Consider the following 15,664-nt stretch of genomic DNA (forward strand, 5'->3'; position numbering starts at 1 on the left):
AAACACATGCTGCAATTACAGCAACAGTTCACAAATAAAAACATTTAGTCTGTTTTGCCATTTGCTAATACTTGTAATGAATTCCACTGCCAGCTCAGGAATGAGACAGCTGGCAGTAACTATGCATGACAAACCTGAACTGATACAGAAGGAAGCAGTATCATCCCTCACAGTGTCCTCTTCTTTCATCCCCAAGCTTCTGTGTCATACTGCAGCAGCTAAACTAAGCAATGGCTTAACTGGAATTAAAATCCGATGAACAAGTTAAACCTAAACAAGCACAGACACATGAACAATTGATCATATGGAGGTAAGGAAGGGCTTACATAAGCTGCAGCTTCAGTCATGTATGGAAAACTATAGCAAAAATATCTTCGGCCTTCATCATTAGGAATTATTTGTGATATTTTCAGAGGGGACTTCAATTGTAGGAAGAGACAATATAATTTAAAAAAATAATTTTATTTTTTCCATACTTAGTGTTAAAATAATCTGGAATGTAAATTGAGCTTACAGAAAGCAGAAACCAGCAGTTCCATCAGTAATATTTAGACACTACTGCAGTTCTTTAAGTTTTGAGAAACTTCAGCTATTTTGGATACAAAAGCAAAACTCCCCAAACAGTAAGAAATGTAAAATTACAAGTCTAAATCTCATCAGGCACAAAACTGAAGTTTCCCTGAGAAGATGTAATTACAACTAGTGTATAAACTTTATATCACAATATCAGGGTGCTTTAAGAATACAAAATATTTGAATTCTTTAATACTCTATGCTGAAGACAAAAATTTCAGGAGGATTAAGAATCACATGTAATATAACTGCAGCAAACAGATCTACATAAAATGGTAACAGCTGGTTTTGCATATCCCCTTTTGCATAGCTTTTAGATAATTTCTAATGTTGTATTCCTGAGATCTTTTAGCATTCAGTATGAAGTGCAGTCCAGCTGCTTTGTACCCCACTCCTTCATCTTTCTCTTCCAGCTAGCATTACATTCATGGGGAAAAAATATTGAGAATAACCATGAACAACATGCATTTTCTGTGCCTTAAAATAGTTTGGCCAAAGGAAAGTCCATTAATTATACCTTCTAGACAATAAATATTCCAAATAGTTGGCTTTCCAAAAACTGCGGTCTGATTCTGTACCTAAAGCTCCAAACCTCAGTGTGCCACAAGACATACTCAAGATATGTCTTTTCTGCCTTTTGTCTGTGGACAAGGCAGGGCATGAGCACCACCACACCAACATGGTGGGAGTCATTATACCCATTATCAGCATCACCACAATTGCTGCAACATGTTAAAGTACGTTGCAGTAGAATATTTATAGCTATGTTTCCTGACAGGAGCACACATTTCAGTTCTTTTGCAGATACAGAGCTTTGTGCCGCAAATACTCTTCCAAGCATTTCACTGCAAAAGGGTCGACATCAGTGTCGAACTTATTAGCAAATAAGTGGTGGTTTCGTAGCATCCAGTTCAAGTCTCCTACTCCAAAAACACAGACAGAGCGAATGTGAACTCCACTGCATGGTGGGTAGGGTGCACCTTTGGACACATCACCTTCAAAGTATTGCCATTTGACAAACCTGGCCAGTGCATTCATGTCAGAAACATCATACTTGTCACTGGAAGAAAACGCACCTGGAACTTCAGGGATTCTCTGAATTGTTGCCCACAGGTACTCATCGGGGCTGTAAGTATCTTTTGCCCACTCAATGAACTTAAGTATTTTGCTGTTTTCTAGTACATATTCTACAAAGCTCCTGCTAACTACAAAATAGGCACTGCCAGAAAAAACTGGAGTACTGAGAGGTGGTAGTTGTTTGTCTATGCCTGTGTTCTTTATTTTACCGTCAATAATCTCATGGTGTTTTTTCCACCTTACTTCTTTATAAACAGGCATTTTTTCTGTTTCCAAGCTGTTTTCACCCTTAAGGGCTTTTAATTTCTCTACTATTTCCTGGTTGGTCTTTATAGGAAAGTCCATACCACATAGGTTTATTAGGTATTTCCAGTTTGAACTTCTTCTGTAGAGATCTTTCATGCAGTTAATGTCTGCCTGCACTCTGCTCCATGAAGCATATACCACACTCTCTAACTGGCTGGAAATAAAGACATTATCAAAACATGAGACTATTCCCTTCACAGCAGCAAAAAATGATTCTGGAGACTTTTTGTCTACATGAATGCAATAAAAATTCTGCGGAGCATAGATTGATCTTAGAAGTCTATCGAGCATCTCAATTTTGTGATAAACCACAATTGAGTAAGCAATTGGAAATTCTGCTTCTTCGTTGCTGAGAGGTTCCATAATGTATTTCCTAGTCTTGGTGAAGGAGGCACAGTCTGCAGTCATGTTAATATAATCATCTGTTGTTAGTCTGGGGCGTTTCTTAAATGACACTGATAATGCCTCAAGCTGTACCTTTTGTATTTCTTCTATATCCCCCTCAATAATCTTGGTGCAGTTAACATTGCTAATAGGATCTTCTTTTGTTAGCTCCAGATGTCTCCGATTTAGGAAGTCTTCTTTCTGGTTAACTTTCAAAACTGAAATTATTACTAAAATGAGAGTTAGCCCCAAGAAAAGCCTGAAGCGCGAGTTGTGGCAAAACCGTAATTTCCTCTTCAGCATTTCAAATATCAGGTAGCTTTGCAGGGCTAAAAAAAAATATCCTCTTCTCTATTCATAAGAGCTTCAACAACTTCCAAAAAAATTTTGTTTCTCAGGATTTTGGCAAATTTTTCAGGGAAATGGAAGGAAAAATCCTAAAACAAAATGGAATATGATGGTCATTCTTAGACTAAAAGGTTTCTTTAAAAAACTAGTAATTAATAATTGCATTCTTATTTAGTGACAGTAAAAAGCTGAATAATTCAGCCAAAAATACTCTGTTGAAAATTAAAAACTAACAAACAATTTTTTAATAGAAAAACGCTGGGAGAAGCATAGTTTTCATGAAACTGCCACAGTACTAACACTACAAACCAAAGTTCAATAAGAAAATAGAGGTGATTTAGTTGCATCTAAAACAAAATTGAAGTCAGATACACTACTGAAAGGCAAGCATTTCGTGTTAATTCATGCTTCAGAGCCTGACAAGAATGTTTAATACCAACTTCAGGGTTGACATAGATTTCTTTATCATTAAACTTACCACTCACTTCCTGGATGGCAGTCATGCCTTAGTTCTCACTGGCAAAGAAGTCCCTGCAGCCTTTCAAGATCTTTATGTGAGACAGTCTCTTCAACATCCTTCATATGAGTTTAGAAATACCACTAGGGAAGAGCTGATGAGAAGGGCAAGGAAAAAAGTTATTACATCAGGGCATCTCAATTTTCAGAGTTGTGAGAAAAGCTGTTACTGAATTGCTGAAATAGGTTTATAAAGTAAGAGGCAATACTTACGACCTCTATCTCAAGCTGATTTGTATCAGGTCACTGCAAGTGCACTTATTTAGTGCACAGCTGTGTTGCATTACCATCATTTAAACACGCTTGTTCTTCTTATTCAGCAATTACTTCTATGTGGAGGTATGCTGCAATGTTGGATTGCAACAAGATTTCTAGCCAATTTTATTTTCTACTTTACTGCACAAGCACTAGATAATTTTTGTTTGTTAGTTCTGTTACTCTTTAAGCACTTGTTTTTCTGTTTCTGTTCTGTGAACAGAATCACTCCAGTTGTGCAGCAGCTACAGCTGTAGCTGTTGAGAATATTAGAACTGTTTTGCAGAACTGTGTGTCTTTTATTTTCTTTTTAAGTACTATGTCATGCAGGTAAATTGATCAAGAACAGGATATCCTTAAATAACCTACACTGCTACTCAGATGCTACTTCTAATCACAAATTCACTGCCTAATAATTTAGTGCAGGTTTGAATTTCAAACCAGCCTCTAATTGCAAAGGCCTACACAGTTTACAGAGAATGTCTTCCAAAACATGAATATTTAAGTTTATGAAATATAAAGTATTTAAGAGATACACAGCTTCTTACATTTTTACTACTTTCAAGAAAAAAGACAGTGCCTCAGAATAACTTTTTAACTGGTAAGAAACTCTGTTCAAGAAAAGTAAGTGTGTATTGTGTCCACTGCTGTGTTTTGCTATAGGTTGTTCAGCATAAGAATTTTCTTTTTCCCCATATTCTCTTTAAGCTACCCCAGGATCATTTTAAGTTTTAATTTCTAAACTGTGGCTCTTAAGCTGCTACTTGCTGATCTTAGAACAGGTGCATGTAGGAAACTGAGGCATGGCATCACAGAGTTGTTCCTTAGTAATGCTGCTTGGAATGCACTACACATTGGGTCCACCACTATGCCCATGGCACTGCAAACTGACTGCAGGTGGGAGGAAGGTGTGGAACACTGCACAAATGCCTAGCACAGCTATGAGAATTAGGAACTACTATAGTCAAATATATTGTATTTCAAGCCAACAGCAGGCAGAGACCACAAAGTAGACACAAATTTGTCACTAGCAGCATGATATAAACATTTTATTTACACTGAAGTGTACTTTGTTTTTGGAATTACAATGGTAAATATTTTATCCTGCATTTCTTATCTATTTTAAGGAAGGCAGTATATTTTTCACGTACAGTGAAGTCAAACTGGAAGAAGATTTAAAATGGAAAACTTAAGAAAAGTAGCCCAGTGAGCTAGCATGCAATTACAGTGGCAAGCACACAGAGGGAAATTTTAACAATGATGTCCTTACACTTTGAATTTAAAAAAGAATTAAAAACAAAATTCCAGAATTCTGTTATTCAATTTGCAATGTGTCATCGAACCCAGTCACATAATTTAGAATATATTTTAACACACTTTGTAACTTATCACACACTTTTGTACTTGATGTCCTGCTTGTTTGCACTAGTAGATCTAATGCTCCAAAAATAATATTCATCACATATTAAACTAACAAAGGAAGGAGACTAAATATGTGATAGTGTTCATTGCTTATATCTTTTCATAGGATGAAGCCTCTGATACTGCTTAACCTTCAATTACTGTATTCTGCCTACCAACTTAAAAATTAAGATGTTTCTAGAACTTAAAGTGCACTTCAAATACAGTTATATTTGTGATACGTTAGCTGATAGACATTGGAATCCTTTCTTTAGGCTGTTAGCACTATTATTTTATCCTATTCTTAGTTTTCATAGGAGCATTGAGAAGCATTTTATTGCACTGAGACATAACACACTCAAGAAGATTACCAACTCATCACTGTCCCAGTAGAGGGAGATGGTCTTAATTGAAAGTGACCATGGCTGTCTTCACCTTCTAAAATTTTCAAAGAATAAAACTTGCTAAGAAGTCTTTCCTGCTCCCATTTTAGAATAGAACTTAGTTGAGTGTAGGATAAAGAATCCCATTCAGAAAGAATGGGATTCTTGTACACCCAGCTGGGTGCAATTCCTCTTTTGTTCAGAGCTCAGAATAATCAGACACGGCATTTTCATGATACCAAAATGAGAGATCTGCAAACATTTACACATTAACATGGCTCTTATCTTTATAATTTTTCCCCTGTAAATTTCTCAGTGAAATTCTTTTCCCCTGTAAATTTCTTTCACTGGCATACTCCTTCCTCAGACCAACTTTAATAGTAAGTAACTATTTATTTATGCTCACAATTTCAAAGTCCTAAAATCTGATCATTTCCCATTCACAAAAGCTGATCTTTACAGGGTAAGATTTGTTGCCTTTCATCTAATAATACACCTAATACACTTAGTGAGCATAGAACACTCATTAATATAGTTTCAGATTACATTCAGTTAAGCTTTTTTAACATCACTAAAACTTTAGCTCTGCACAGCCTTAGTGCACTCACTAGAGAATTATCTTGCACTGTGGGAGAGGTGGAGGAAGGTTTGCAAAGCTATGGAGGAAATGCTTCATTTGGCAGCCTTTGTCTTGCTCTCAAATGAGCTTCAGTTGCAGAATTTACATACCTGACCCAATTCCTTTTTCAACTGCTTTCTCCTCAAGTCAAAATCTGTACTTCTGAAGAAGTCATCGTTGAAAGGGAAAACTTACAGCCGTTGCTGGTAGTTGGGGGAGTCAGTAGAAACGCTGAGTTAGCTGCCCACTTCCCTCTTTCCTGCCAAAGATAGTCTTTATTCCTGTCTACAAACTGTCTACAAACTGTATGGTATGACTAAACAAAACCAAGGTAATTTCAGCTTGATTTCTAGCAAACACAAAATTCCAAGAGAAACCTAGGTCTTCAAAACAAAGGAAAAAACCCCACTAGACATTTTACAACAGTATACCAGAGCTTGGAGGGAGACCAGAGCTGGCATGGAAGTTTTGTGCAGACAGGCTGGACTGGAGCTAGCTGCTGGTCCTACAAATGAGGATGCTTGTGAGGGTGCACAGCCAGCAGGGCACTGCTACTCCAGCAGCCAGGACACCAGGCTCTGGCCACTGACACAGCACAACCTCTGCAGCTTCACTGCACCACTGCTCTGGCACCATGATGTGCTGCTGGTGGAAGGAGCAACCCCACTCCCATCCCTGGCACCCACACATTGGGCCAGGAGGACAGATCCAACCAGACAGCCTCTGGGAATCTCTCCAGCCAGTGAGGCCCGAAGATGGATTTGTCGCGAAGTGCTAACATATCTAGAATGCTTCAAAGTGCACACATCCTGTAGTTACTACAATTACCATGCTTCCATTCAGATTCAGTTATGCAGAACATTCCTTCTGATGAGGCAGTGATTTTCAAAGCAGTAAGCAGCTTGTATAAAAACAACATGTATAAACACAAACATGCATAAACACAAAGACAGACTTCGTGGACTGCAGAGATCTGCCAGGCACAGAAGTCATTTACTCAGCTTTCCAGGACACCAAGCAGCACAATCTTGAAAGCAGATATGCCTGTAAATCAGTCCAAGAACTCATATTTGTTCTGTTAGATAGTATTGAGTCTTGAGTCTTAGTGAAAATGAGAACTGGTCATAAGCTGCATAGTTGGCTTACAATAAATCTTTATGGGACCCTTAATTCTGAAATCATATGCAGCAGGGTTTTATGTGGGCTTCATGTGTCAGTTGTCCGCAACACACTGTAGGAGTAGATGCTTCTCCTTCAGAGGTGCTCAAGAAAACAATAAAAAGGGAAAATACATTATCTTTTTACAGAAAAATCCCCAATGCATTTATAGTCCTTTTTCAACTTGGAAGACAGCTTTAAACAAAATTCCACAAGTGACTAGTACTGCTACATATACCACTACATGGAAATTAAATAAAAGAGAGTAGCAGTAGACAACTGTTTTTTCAGAGCTAAAAAAATACAGAAATAAATTCAAACCTCCAGGTTATTTGAAGATATTATATTCAATTGTTAGATATCTAACACTCTGAAATATTTCTGTTTCAAAAAATTAGTAACACTCACATGAACATACACTCTGTGTAGACTGTAAATTGAAAAAACAGTCAGTGTTACTAGCCTTTCTAGTACTCTCTTATACTACTGTATCATGTAAACCTTCTGCAGAACAGTTCAAAATCTGATTACTTTTTCCAATCCTTTCCGTCCATAGATACCCCATAGATTGAGCTAACAATAAGGAATTTCAACTAAGAGTAAAGATGTTATGGCAAAGTCACTCAGTGACCAGTTCCTATCTCAAGAAGCCCATGACTCTTAGTATGGACAAAAATACAGGTTTTACCTTTAGGCTACTAACACTGGAAGTACAAATCATAAAACAAAAAATAATGAAATCTTTAAGCTAATGTTGGCCAATTTAACATGCAGTAGAACTGCCCGGTGCTCCTCAAGGTAATTTGTACACTTTGTCTACTTCAAGATAAAACACACACTTTTTTTACATTATTCTAAAGTAGGACCTATAATCATCAGGAAGAGCACTCCTCATGCCCACATAAAAAATTTTGCTCATTGCTGCCTTAGGACAATGCTGTATTTCATAATGGGACACACTGGCAGGAAAGGTAGTCTGTAAAACCAGAAGGAAGGTGGAAGGAAGAAGCTGTCAAATTTTTGAGTACTGGGATCCCTCTTCAAGCACAACATAGAAAATATTCTGAGATTTTTTAAGCCCTATGGAGAAGCCAGCATTTTAAAGCCATATCTACAGTTATAACTCATCAGTGAGCTAAAGAATCATCAGTGAACTTCCTGATATATTTTATCACAGTTTTCCAAGATTAGGTTTCTGTTTGTTTTATTAACTTCTTTTAACAGCACCAAAATTATCCTATGAATAACAATGCTGCACATTGCAAAAAGTGGTGTCTCTGGAGCTATGAAGTTTACCTAACACTTGAAAGTTACTTCACTTGTATTACTGGGTAAGATACACTTTTGTGGCACTACATTTTTTCGTTTTTTCTAAGACAGAATTCTATGTTGATAGGTGTTTTCAGTTTCAGGAGATTATGAACCAGAGTAAAGGGAGAACTTTTAAATTATGTTGAAATCCAAAGCAAAACTGAGAGGGATTATTTAAAAAATGAAATTAACTATTTTAATAAGACTAGCAGTGGGTTTTCTAATGTGGAAACAAAATTGGAAAGCAGGATTTTGCTCAGTAAACATAGTATTTTCAGCAAATAGACTGTAAATCTTTAGCTTGTATGTCTGCCTTGTATTTGATTTATGTTAGAAAAAAAAAAAAAGGCAGACTTGGCAAAGGTATTCATCCGGATTTTTAGCAACTTTTGGCTCTTCTGGCCTCAGGAAGTTAGTGTTATCCCAGATAATTCAGATTATTGTAGGAAAGACATTATGCTGGTAACTGGTATACACTATAGGCAGAATAGCTAATCATTGAGGAAAAAATACTTTCTTTTGTATACACCTATTTTCAAAAGCAATCTAAGTGATCTCCAGCTTGAGATACAAATACTGCACTGTTTTTCACAAAGATTTTCAAGCTGAAAGACAGAAAAGCTAAATTTGTCCCCTCTTCTCTCATTACCATTTCTGACTCTCATTCTTGTCAGCTCTGTGGTCAAATACCTCATATTCCATTAAAAATTAAATTTAAAATAGCAGACTCCAAAATGGCAATTCCCTCCTGCTGCCACTCCTCCTCTTTCCCACAAAGAAGTCCACTTTTCTGAGCTGAAAGAAGGCAAAGTGCCAGAGCATAACTGAGTCTCCTGTCAGCCTTCTCTTTCAGTCCTCTCACCCAACCTGGGCGACAAAAAATCCCCTATTTACAATCTTCTAACTAGTTGGGAGTTTTTTGGGGGTTTTTTTGGTTTTTTTTTTGGTTTTTTTTTTTGGGTTTTTTTTTTTTTTTTTTTTAATTCTGACCAAAAAGAACTTTTTTTTCAGGGTTTTCCCAGTTACATTGAGTTAAAGACAGGGAAAAAAAAAAAAAAAAAAAAAAAAGCAGCACAACCTACAACTGCAACACCTCAAGAGCATCACGAAACCTTAAACCCTGTTCTCGCTAGCAGATTTCCCACCAAGCGAACACCCAGCCCGGAGGGCAGCAGCCTACCCGGGGCTCTCTGCATGCACTGCCGCGGGAAAAGGCGAACGGAAGGTCGGAAGGCAGACAGAGAGTGGGGAAACAAAACAAACTACGAAAAAAGGAGGTGTGACAGGGAAAAAGCAGGGGAAGAAGGGGGAAAGGGAAATGAGAAGAACAGGGGAAAGAAAGAAGAAAAAGGACATAAGTGGAACCAAAAAGGAGAGGAGAGAGGGGAAGTGGGGGCGGGGGGGGAGGGTTGGAGGAGAGAGAGAGGAAGGGAAAGAAGGGGAGAGAGGGAAAGGAGTAAGGAAAGAAAAAAGAGATGGGGAGAAAAGAAGAAAAGAAGGCAAAAAAGGACAGAGGCACAGCAGACGCGTCTCCCTGCCCTTGAGTGCAGCACCTGCCCGACGATACGGCGGCTCCTGGAGTAATACGGCGAGGCACCGCAGGGAACGGCGCCCAGGAACAGCGATGCTCCGGACCAGCCCGCGCAGCCGCCCGCCTCGGGACCGCTCCCGGTACGTCCGCAGCCCCAGGTGCGCAGCAGCCCAGGGGCACGCACGGAGCCCGGCCACCTCCCCGGCGGGCGCGGCCCGGGCCGGGCTCGGCTCCTGCCCCGGGCTCCGGTCCCCGCCCGGCCCCACCCGCGGGCCCCGGCCCGGCCTCCGCGGCGCCCAGCGCCCCGCCCCTGCCCCCCGCGCCCCGCCCGGCCGCGCCTCACACACGGGACCGCGGCAACCGCGCTTGTTTATCCTTTGGTACTTTCTCTAACGCTTCCTCCTCAGTGCCGGCAGCGCCGGAACCCGCGCAGGACCGGATCCCCGCGGCTCACGGGGTCGCAGGGCCGCCTCGTGGGCCCAGCCCCAATCGACCGCGCACCCGCCGGGGCCGGGGCCGGGGCCGGGGCTGGGCGGGCTCGGGGGGCTGTGGCAGCCGCGCCTGGGCGAGCGGGGCCGGCTGGGACTCGCCCGCTGCTGCGAGGGGCTTGGAACAGCTCCGTGAGGGAGCATCGAGAGACGGAAGGGAAGGTGGAGTGGCTGGGAAGCGGTGCACGAAACTTGCAGCGGTGAAGAGTAAGATGTGCCTAGGCAGAGTGTGAAGAAGATTCTGATTTCTTGTTCTCTTTGTCACTTCAAATATCTGTCGGACGATAAACTTAGTCCACGGGGTGTGGAGAGCTGTGAAAGATGAAGGTGGAGCTTAGGGGCAAGCCCCTTATTATTTTGAGGAAGTACTTTGAAAGAAAACAGAAAATTAAATTTTAAGGAAATAAAAAGTTCAAAGAGAGCATGTGCTGCATTAAAAAACCCCAAGTACTGCAGCCTGCAGCAGCTTGAACAGTGCTTACAGAATTCCTCAAATATCCTTGCCCTTCACCATTATCTGGCGTGCAGCTTGATTTGGCAGCTGGAGGCACACATAATGAACTCTCCTGGCCATTTCTCATCCCAGTCATGAGATTGTATTGAGAGGTCTTGCATCTGCACTGATCAAGAGACTGGAAGCTAACAAGAAAATGAGGTTAGCTTTCAAGGCTCTTATTGGAACACATTGCCAACAAAAGAGGGAATTGTCTCGACACATCAGATCCATCCACATGGATCAGACAGCTTATTTTAGGAATGAATTGCAACGTCTCAAATTTTCATCATCATGTTGTCAAGATAATGTTTAATATTCTTGGTAAAGAATGAGTGTGTAACTAGATAAAGAATTTGTGCTAGGTAGAACTAGGTAAAGAATTAGTGTGTAGCATGCCAGCTTGGCAGTTCTCCCTTTTTCCCCTTTTCCTGACAGATGTGAGGGGAAATATGCTTTTCTAGTGTGTCTGTTATTTATAGGGCTGAACTTCTTGTTCAGTTCTGATTGTTCATGGATCACCATGGCCAAAAGGCCTTTTATCTGTAAACCCAGCAGAGGCTGGTAAGAGAGTTTCTAGCAGGAGACAGAAATCTGGGGTAGTGGGCTGATTTCCTACTTGTTTTCCCATGAAGAGTAATGTTATATAATTACTAAAGATTTATTATTATAGACAGTGACTGTGTCTTGTTTGTCTTCTGTGTAAATGAGAAAAATAAATCATAACGTAAATTTAAGTATTTGTTCTCTTGCTAAACTGCCTGCAAGAGATCACAATATTTCAATTGCATTACAAGCAGTAGAGCTGAACACCAGTATTCTTAAGAGTATGAATTGGGTAAGCTTTAGGGGCAGGTGTTTACTCTGTTTTCCATCCACCCTGCCCTAATTACTTAAAAAGTTACTGATGCAAAGATGTCTGATGCAAAGTCACCAACTAGAGTTGATATATATTGTTGCACTAACAAAGTACTGTCTAACAAGTACTTCCTGTGGAGAGAAAAAGGCATTAAAGTCATTACTGCGTGTAATTATTTCAGGTAGAGGACTGAAGTTAAGAAGTCTGTTATTCTCTAACTTTGGCACAAGTAAAAAATTGAGTTCTCTGTACACTGACATAATTACAGAGGTTGTGATCCTTGGCTGACCATGCTGGCAGGGACGCATCATGTTTTTAGTGCATCTTTGTGACATTTCAAGGGCTGTGTTTCACTTATGGTTCTGTCATGGATAATTTTGTTAGCTGTTCCTGGAAAAAAAAAAAAAAAATGAAGTGGGTTTGTGCATAGTCACCTAGTTTTTACTCGTCTTACCTTGAGTCTGGAATATGAAGATGACAGTGTCCACAAGGTGCACTTTATGCCACGTGACTGGTAAGTGACAGATGTGACTGTATGGCAACTGTAAAACATAAGAAAAAAGTTATGTTGTTCACAATTTTGGAATTACTGACAGACAAAACAATAGAAAAAAGTGGAACTTAGAGGCCAAATAAAGGCAAAAGTGAACAAAAAGTAAGTTACAAATATGGCAAATTTAAAATCCATAGATGATTTTGCTGTGAATTTTGATTGGTTTGAATGAAATCAGTTTGTACATGAATATTTGATTGATGAGGTAAGACTAACAATCCAGTGAGAACAAGTACATGCAACCAACATTGAGAAAGTTTCAAAAATAGTTTTCTGTGCATGGCTAAACTTAACATAGTTATGGTGCAGGAAATATGGAGTAAATGTATTTCACATAAGAAGTCCAGCTGTCTCAAAGATACACTTTCTCTAATTTGATACTAGTATCTCATTTGTAATTTGACAGCTATCTCCAGGATTTTAGGCTTTTTCTTGGAAAACAAAGTATACAAAATGTTTCTAAATACCTTAGTTTTTTTTTTTTTATATATACTATGTAGAAAGTTCAAGTGGTAGAGAATTTTTTAGTCATGCTTACTGCTAATTCTTGTAGTTTTTCTAGTTTTAAGGAAGTATAGATTCCTTTTTTTGAAATGTCAGACAGCAGACTAGCATTTTGCAATAAGACCTTCCCTACTAACCTTTTTAATAAATTACTTGTCTAACTTTTTCTGTCATGTAATATAAATTTCTTGTGATAATAAAATAAAATGTAAAGTATATTTCTTCTGATAATTCAGACCTAACATTAAAAAGATGCAATAATATCTATCCTCAGATAGACGGGAGATCTGAACCTCAGTTTTCATTCCTGCTAGGGCTTAAAGGTTTCTTCATAGAGTGTGATTTTACTGCATTAGCCTTCTCTAAGGAAAGAGTTGCTCCAATCCAGAATTTTTTATTATCTTCTCCATAAACATCCCTAGCAACATTTACCTTTGTTGTAAAGTTTATGAGACTTAATGTTCTTGTCTTAGACTTGCAATTCTGCTTGCTCTGTACCTGAGTAGGAGAAAAGAGTAATCTTCAATTTGCAGATGAACCCTTGAAGGCTGAACCCCCACATAAATCGGGGGTGGGGGTGGAGTGTGCCAAAAATGCAAACACCATGCACTGAAGTAAAAGGTGCAAAGAAGATGATTACAGCTGCCAAAACCATTTTAACACAAAATACTGTCTGACAGAAGGAAGACACCTCAACCCATATTTGAAAATAAAGAAAAGCATGTCTAAAGCACATTGGAGTACTCTACTCTTTGGAACTAAACGTCTACTGATATGGGTCAATATTAATTTGTGGGGACAAGAGTGGCTCATGCCTAAAGTTCATTACGGAAGGTCATGTTTTATTCCTCAGACTATGTGCAATACATATAGAAAATACTATTTCACTTTACCTATTGTGTGCTTACATAGAATTCTGGTACTGTTTGAGAGGCACATTTTTCAGGTAAGTTTAAAATAGTTTAATATGAAATAAACAAGTTTAATATGAATGGACTGTGTCAATACTGCATGATCAAGGAGATGCTAGGACAAATTTCTTCCAGGACACTGGCTGGCAGTTGGTACCCTGAGTTCCCAAAATTACTGTAAAGCATACCTTGGGTAAAATAGGGGCCTCTTGTACTACCACTGTGGCGTGTTTGACCATGGCTTGCTGCCAGATGCATACCCAGCTCTCTTACTTTTTTTCCTTCACAGAACAGGAAATAAGATGGAAAAGCTCATGGATTGGAATAAAGCCAGGGAGGTTACTCACCTGTTACCATCATGGTCAAAACAGACTCAACTTGGAGAATGATTAATTTACTGTCAATTAAAAATAGAGTGCAATGGTGAAAACCAAAAGGACAAAACTAAAAATACCTTCCCCTTAGTCACTCTGACTTCTATTCAGGTTCAACTTCACCCCTTCATTTCCGACTCTTCCTACTTCTTCCCTCCTGAGTGCTGCACAGGCATGAAGAACAATGATTGTCATTGTTAACTGGTCCTCTCTGTCAGTCCTTTATCCTGGTGCTGTTTTTCCCTTTCATGTCCTTCACAAACTGCTGTAGTGTGGGTCCTTTCAATGGGCTGCTGTCCTTCAGGAACAGACTGCTCCAGGATGGGTTCCTGCCCCAGGTATCTGCTCCGGCCAGGAGCCTCCACCTGAATGAGCCTTCTGCTGCCTACAGCTTTCTTCAAAACACACATCCAGATGTCCTTATCTTCCATGGGCTGCATGTGATTATCTGTTCAACTGTGGTCATCGATGGGGTGCAGGGGTCAGCCTGCTCCACTGTGTTCTTCTCCAGGGTCTGCAGAGGGACCTCTGCTCTAGCATCTGAAGCACCTCCTCCCCCTCCTTCATTGCTGGCATTGGTGTCCATTGGGCCATTTTTTCCATATTTTTCTCACTCTTCTCTCTCACAGCTGCCGTGGAGTTGTTGTTACACTTTTTGAAATACATTATCACAGAGGTGTCACCAGTGTCACTGACAGGTTCAGCGTTGGATAGCAGTAGGTCCATCTTGGGACTGTCTGGAACATGCTGTGGAACTGTTCTTGCAGAAGCCTCCCACCTCACCCCACCAACTTTGCCAAATAAATCAAATTGAACCACTTAGATTACTTTTTGTTACTCTGATCCAGTTAAGAAGTATGACTTGCTGATTTTACTGAAAAGGTGAGAAGCAAGCCTGATGATACCATGTCTGTTTGGGGAATGAACAACTCCTCCTGCTGAATGCTTTGGCAAGAGTGGTGAAAGCTCAGCCTGTGTAGCCCGGCAAAGACAATATTTTAACCAGAAGGAGAATCAGTCAAGGTTCTCCTAAGACATTAACAAATGGGAAAAACTTAAACCCTCTGAACTATTTCAAATTTTATTTATGAAAATCATAATTTGTCTTAGAAAGTAATAATAAATCAGTACTGATATTATGTATATAGCCATAAACAAATACATACATATATGCAGATCTGTGTGCCTGTATATGTCAGGAATTCTGAACTAATACTTGAATTGGTTTCACTTGTTCTCTACCCTTTTGAAATATTTCACAAATTTCAGAGCTTGGTCTCACAATTGCTTACAGGTGGTCCAGCTGCAGACTTCTGAAAGGACTGCAGACCGCGTATCCACAGTGGTTTGCTCAAGCCTTTCCCTTGATTGTCTATTGATGGTTTCACAAGTCAGCTTTCCCAGAGATGTTTGTTTCGCTTCTCCTTCTTTGCTTTATGGAAGCTGATGCCTTGGGTTTTAGCTTTCAAATTTTCCAGATTCTGTGCTGTCTAGGCATGCAGCTCTGAGCTTCATATTAAGTGTTAGTAAGTTCTCTTCACAGAGTGGGAAGACAAAACAATCCATTTCTGCCTTGAGACTAAGGACAACTGTTACAAGCTTCAGGCCCCAAAGGTATAA

At 39.7% G+C, this 15,664-nt stretch overlaps 1 protein-coding gene across 3 annotated transcripts; it reads right to left on the bottom strand.

Moving 5' to 3' along the window:
• Positions 1–443: 443 nt before the first annotated feature.
• GCNT1 (glucosaminyl (N-acetyl) transferase 1) lies at positions 444–10,022 on the bottom strand. Of its 3 annotated transcripts, none has more exons than XM_030258165.4 (3): positions 9,885–10,022; positions 3,167–3,299; positions 444–2,777 (listed from the first exon to the last, which is right to left on the bottom strand). In XM_030258165.4, exon 3 carries the CDS (start codon positions 2,641–2,643, stop codon positions 1,363–1,365), a length of 1,281 nt encoding a protein of 426 aa, XP_030114025.1. In that variant the 5' UTR covers positions 2,644–2,777; positions 3,167–3,299; positions 9,885–10,022; the 3' UTR covers positions 444–1,362. The 3 variants fall into 3 exon arrangements, with proteins under 3 accessions (XP_030114025.1, XP_030114026.1, XP_041567408.1); XM_030258166.4 differs by lacking the exon at positions 9,885–10,022 and adding an exon at positions 5,973–9,325; XM_041711474.2 differs by lacking the exon at positions 9,885–10,022 and having other exon boundaries at positions 3,167–9,325.
• Between the last annotated feature and the right edge of the window lie 5,642 nt (positions 10,023–15,664).

The sequence above is a fragment of the Taeniopygia guttata genome, chromosome Z (assembly GCF_048771995.1).
Source record: "Taeniopygia guttata chromosome Z, bTaeGut7.mat, whole genome shotgun sequence".
Lineage (NCBI taxonomy): Eukaryota > Metazoa > Chordata > Aves > Passeriformes > Estrildidae > Taeniopygia > Taeniopygia guttata.

What these genes read in the sequence shown, in the direction of transcription:
- GCNT1 (XM_030258165.4), bottom strand. Translation starts at nt 2,643, where the DNA reads ATGCTGAAGAGGAAATTACGGTTTTGCCACAACTCGCGCTTCAGGCTT.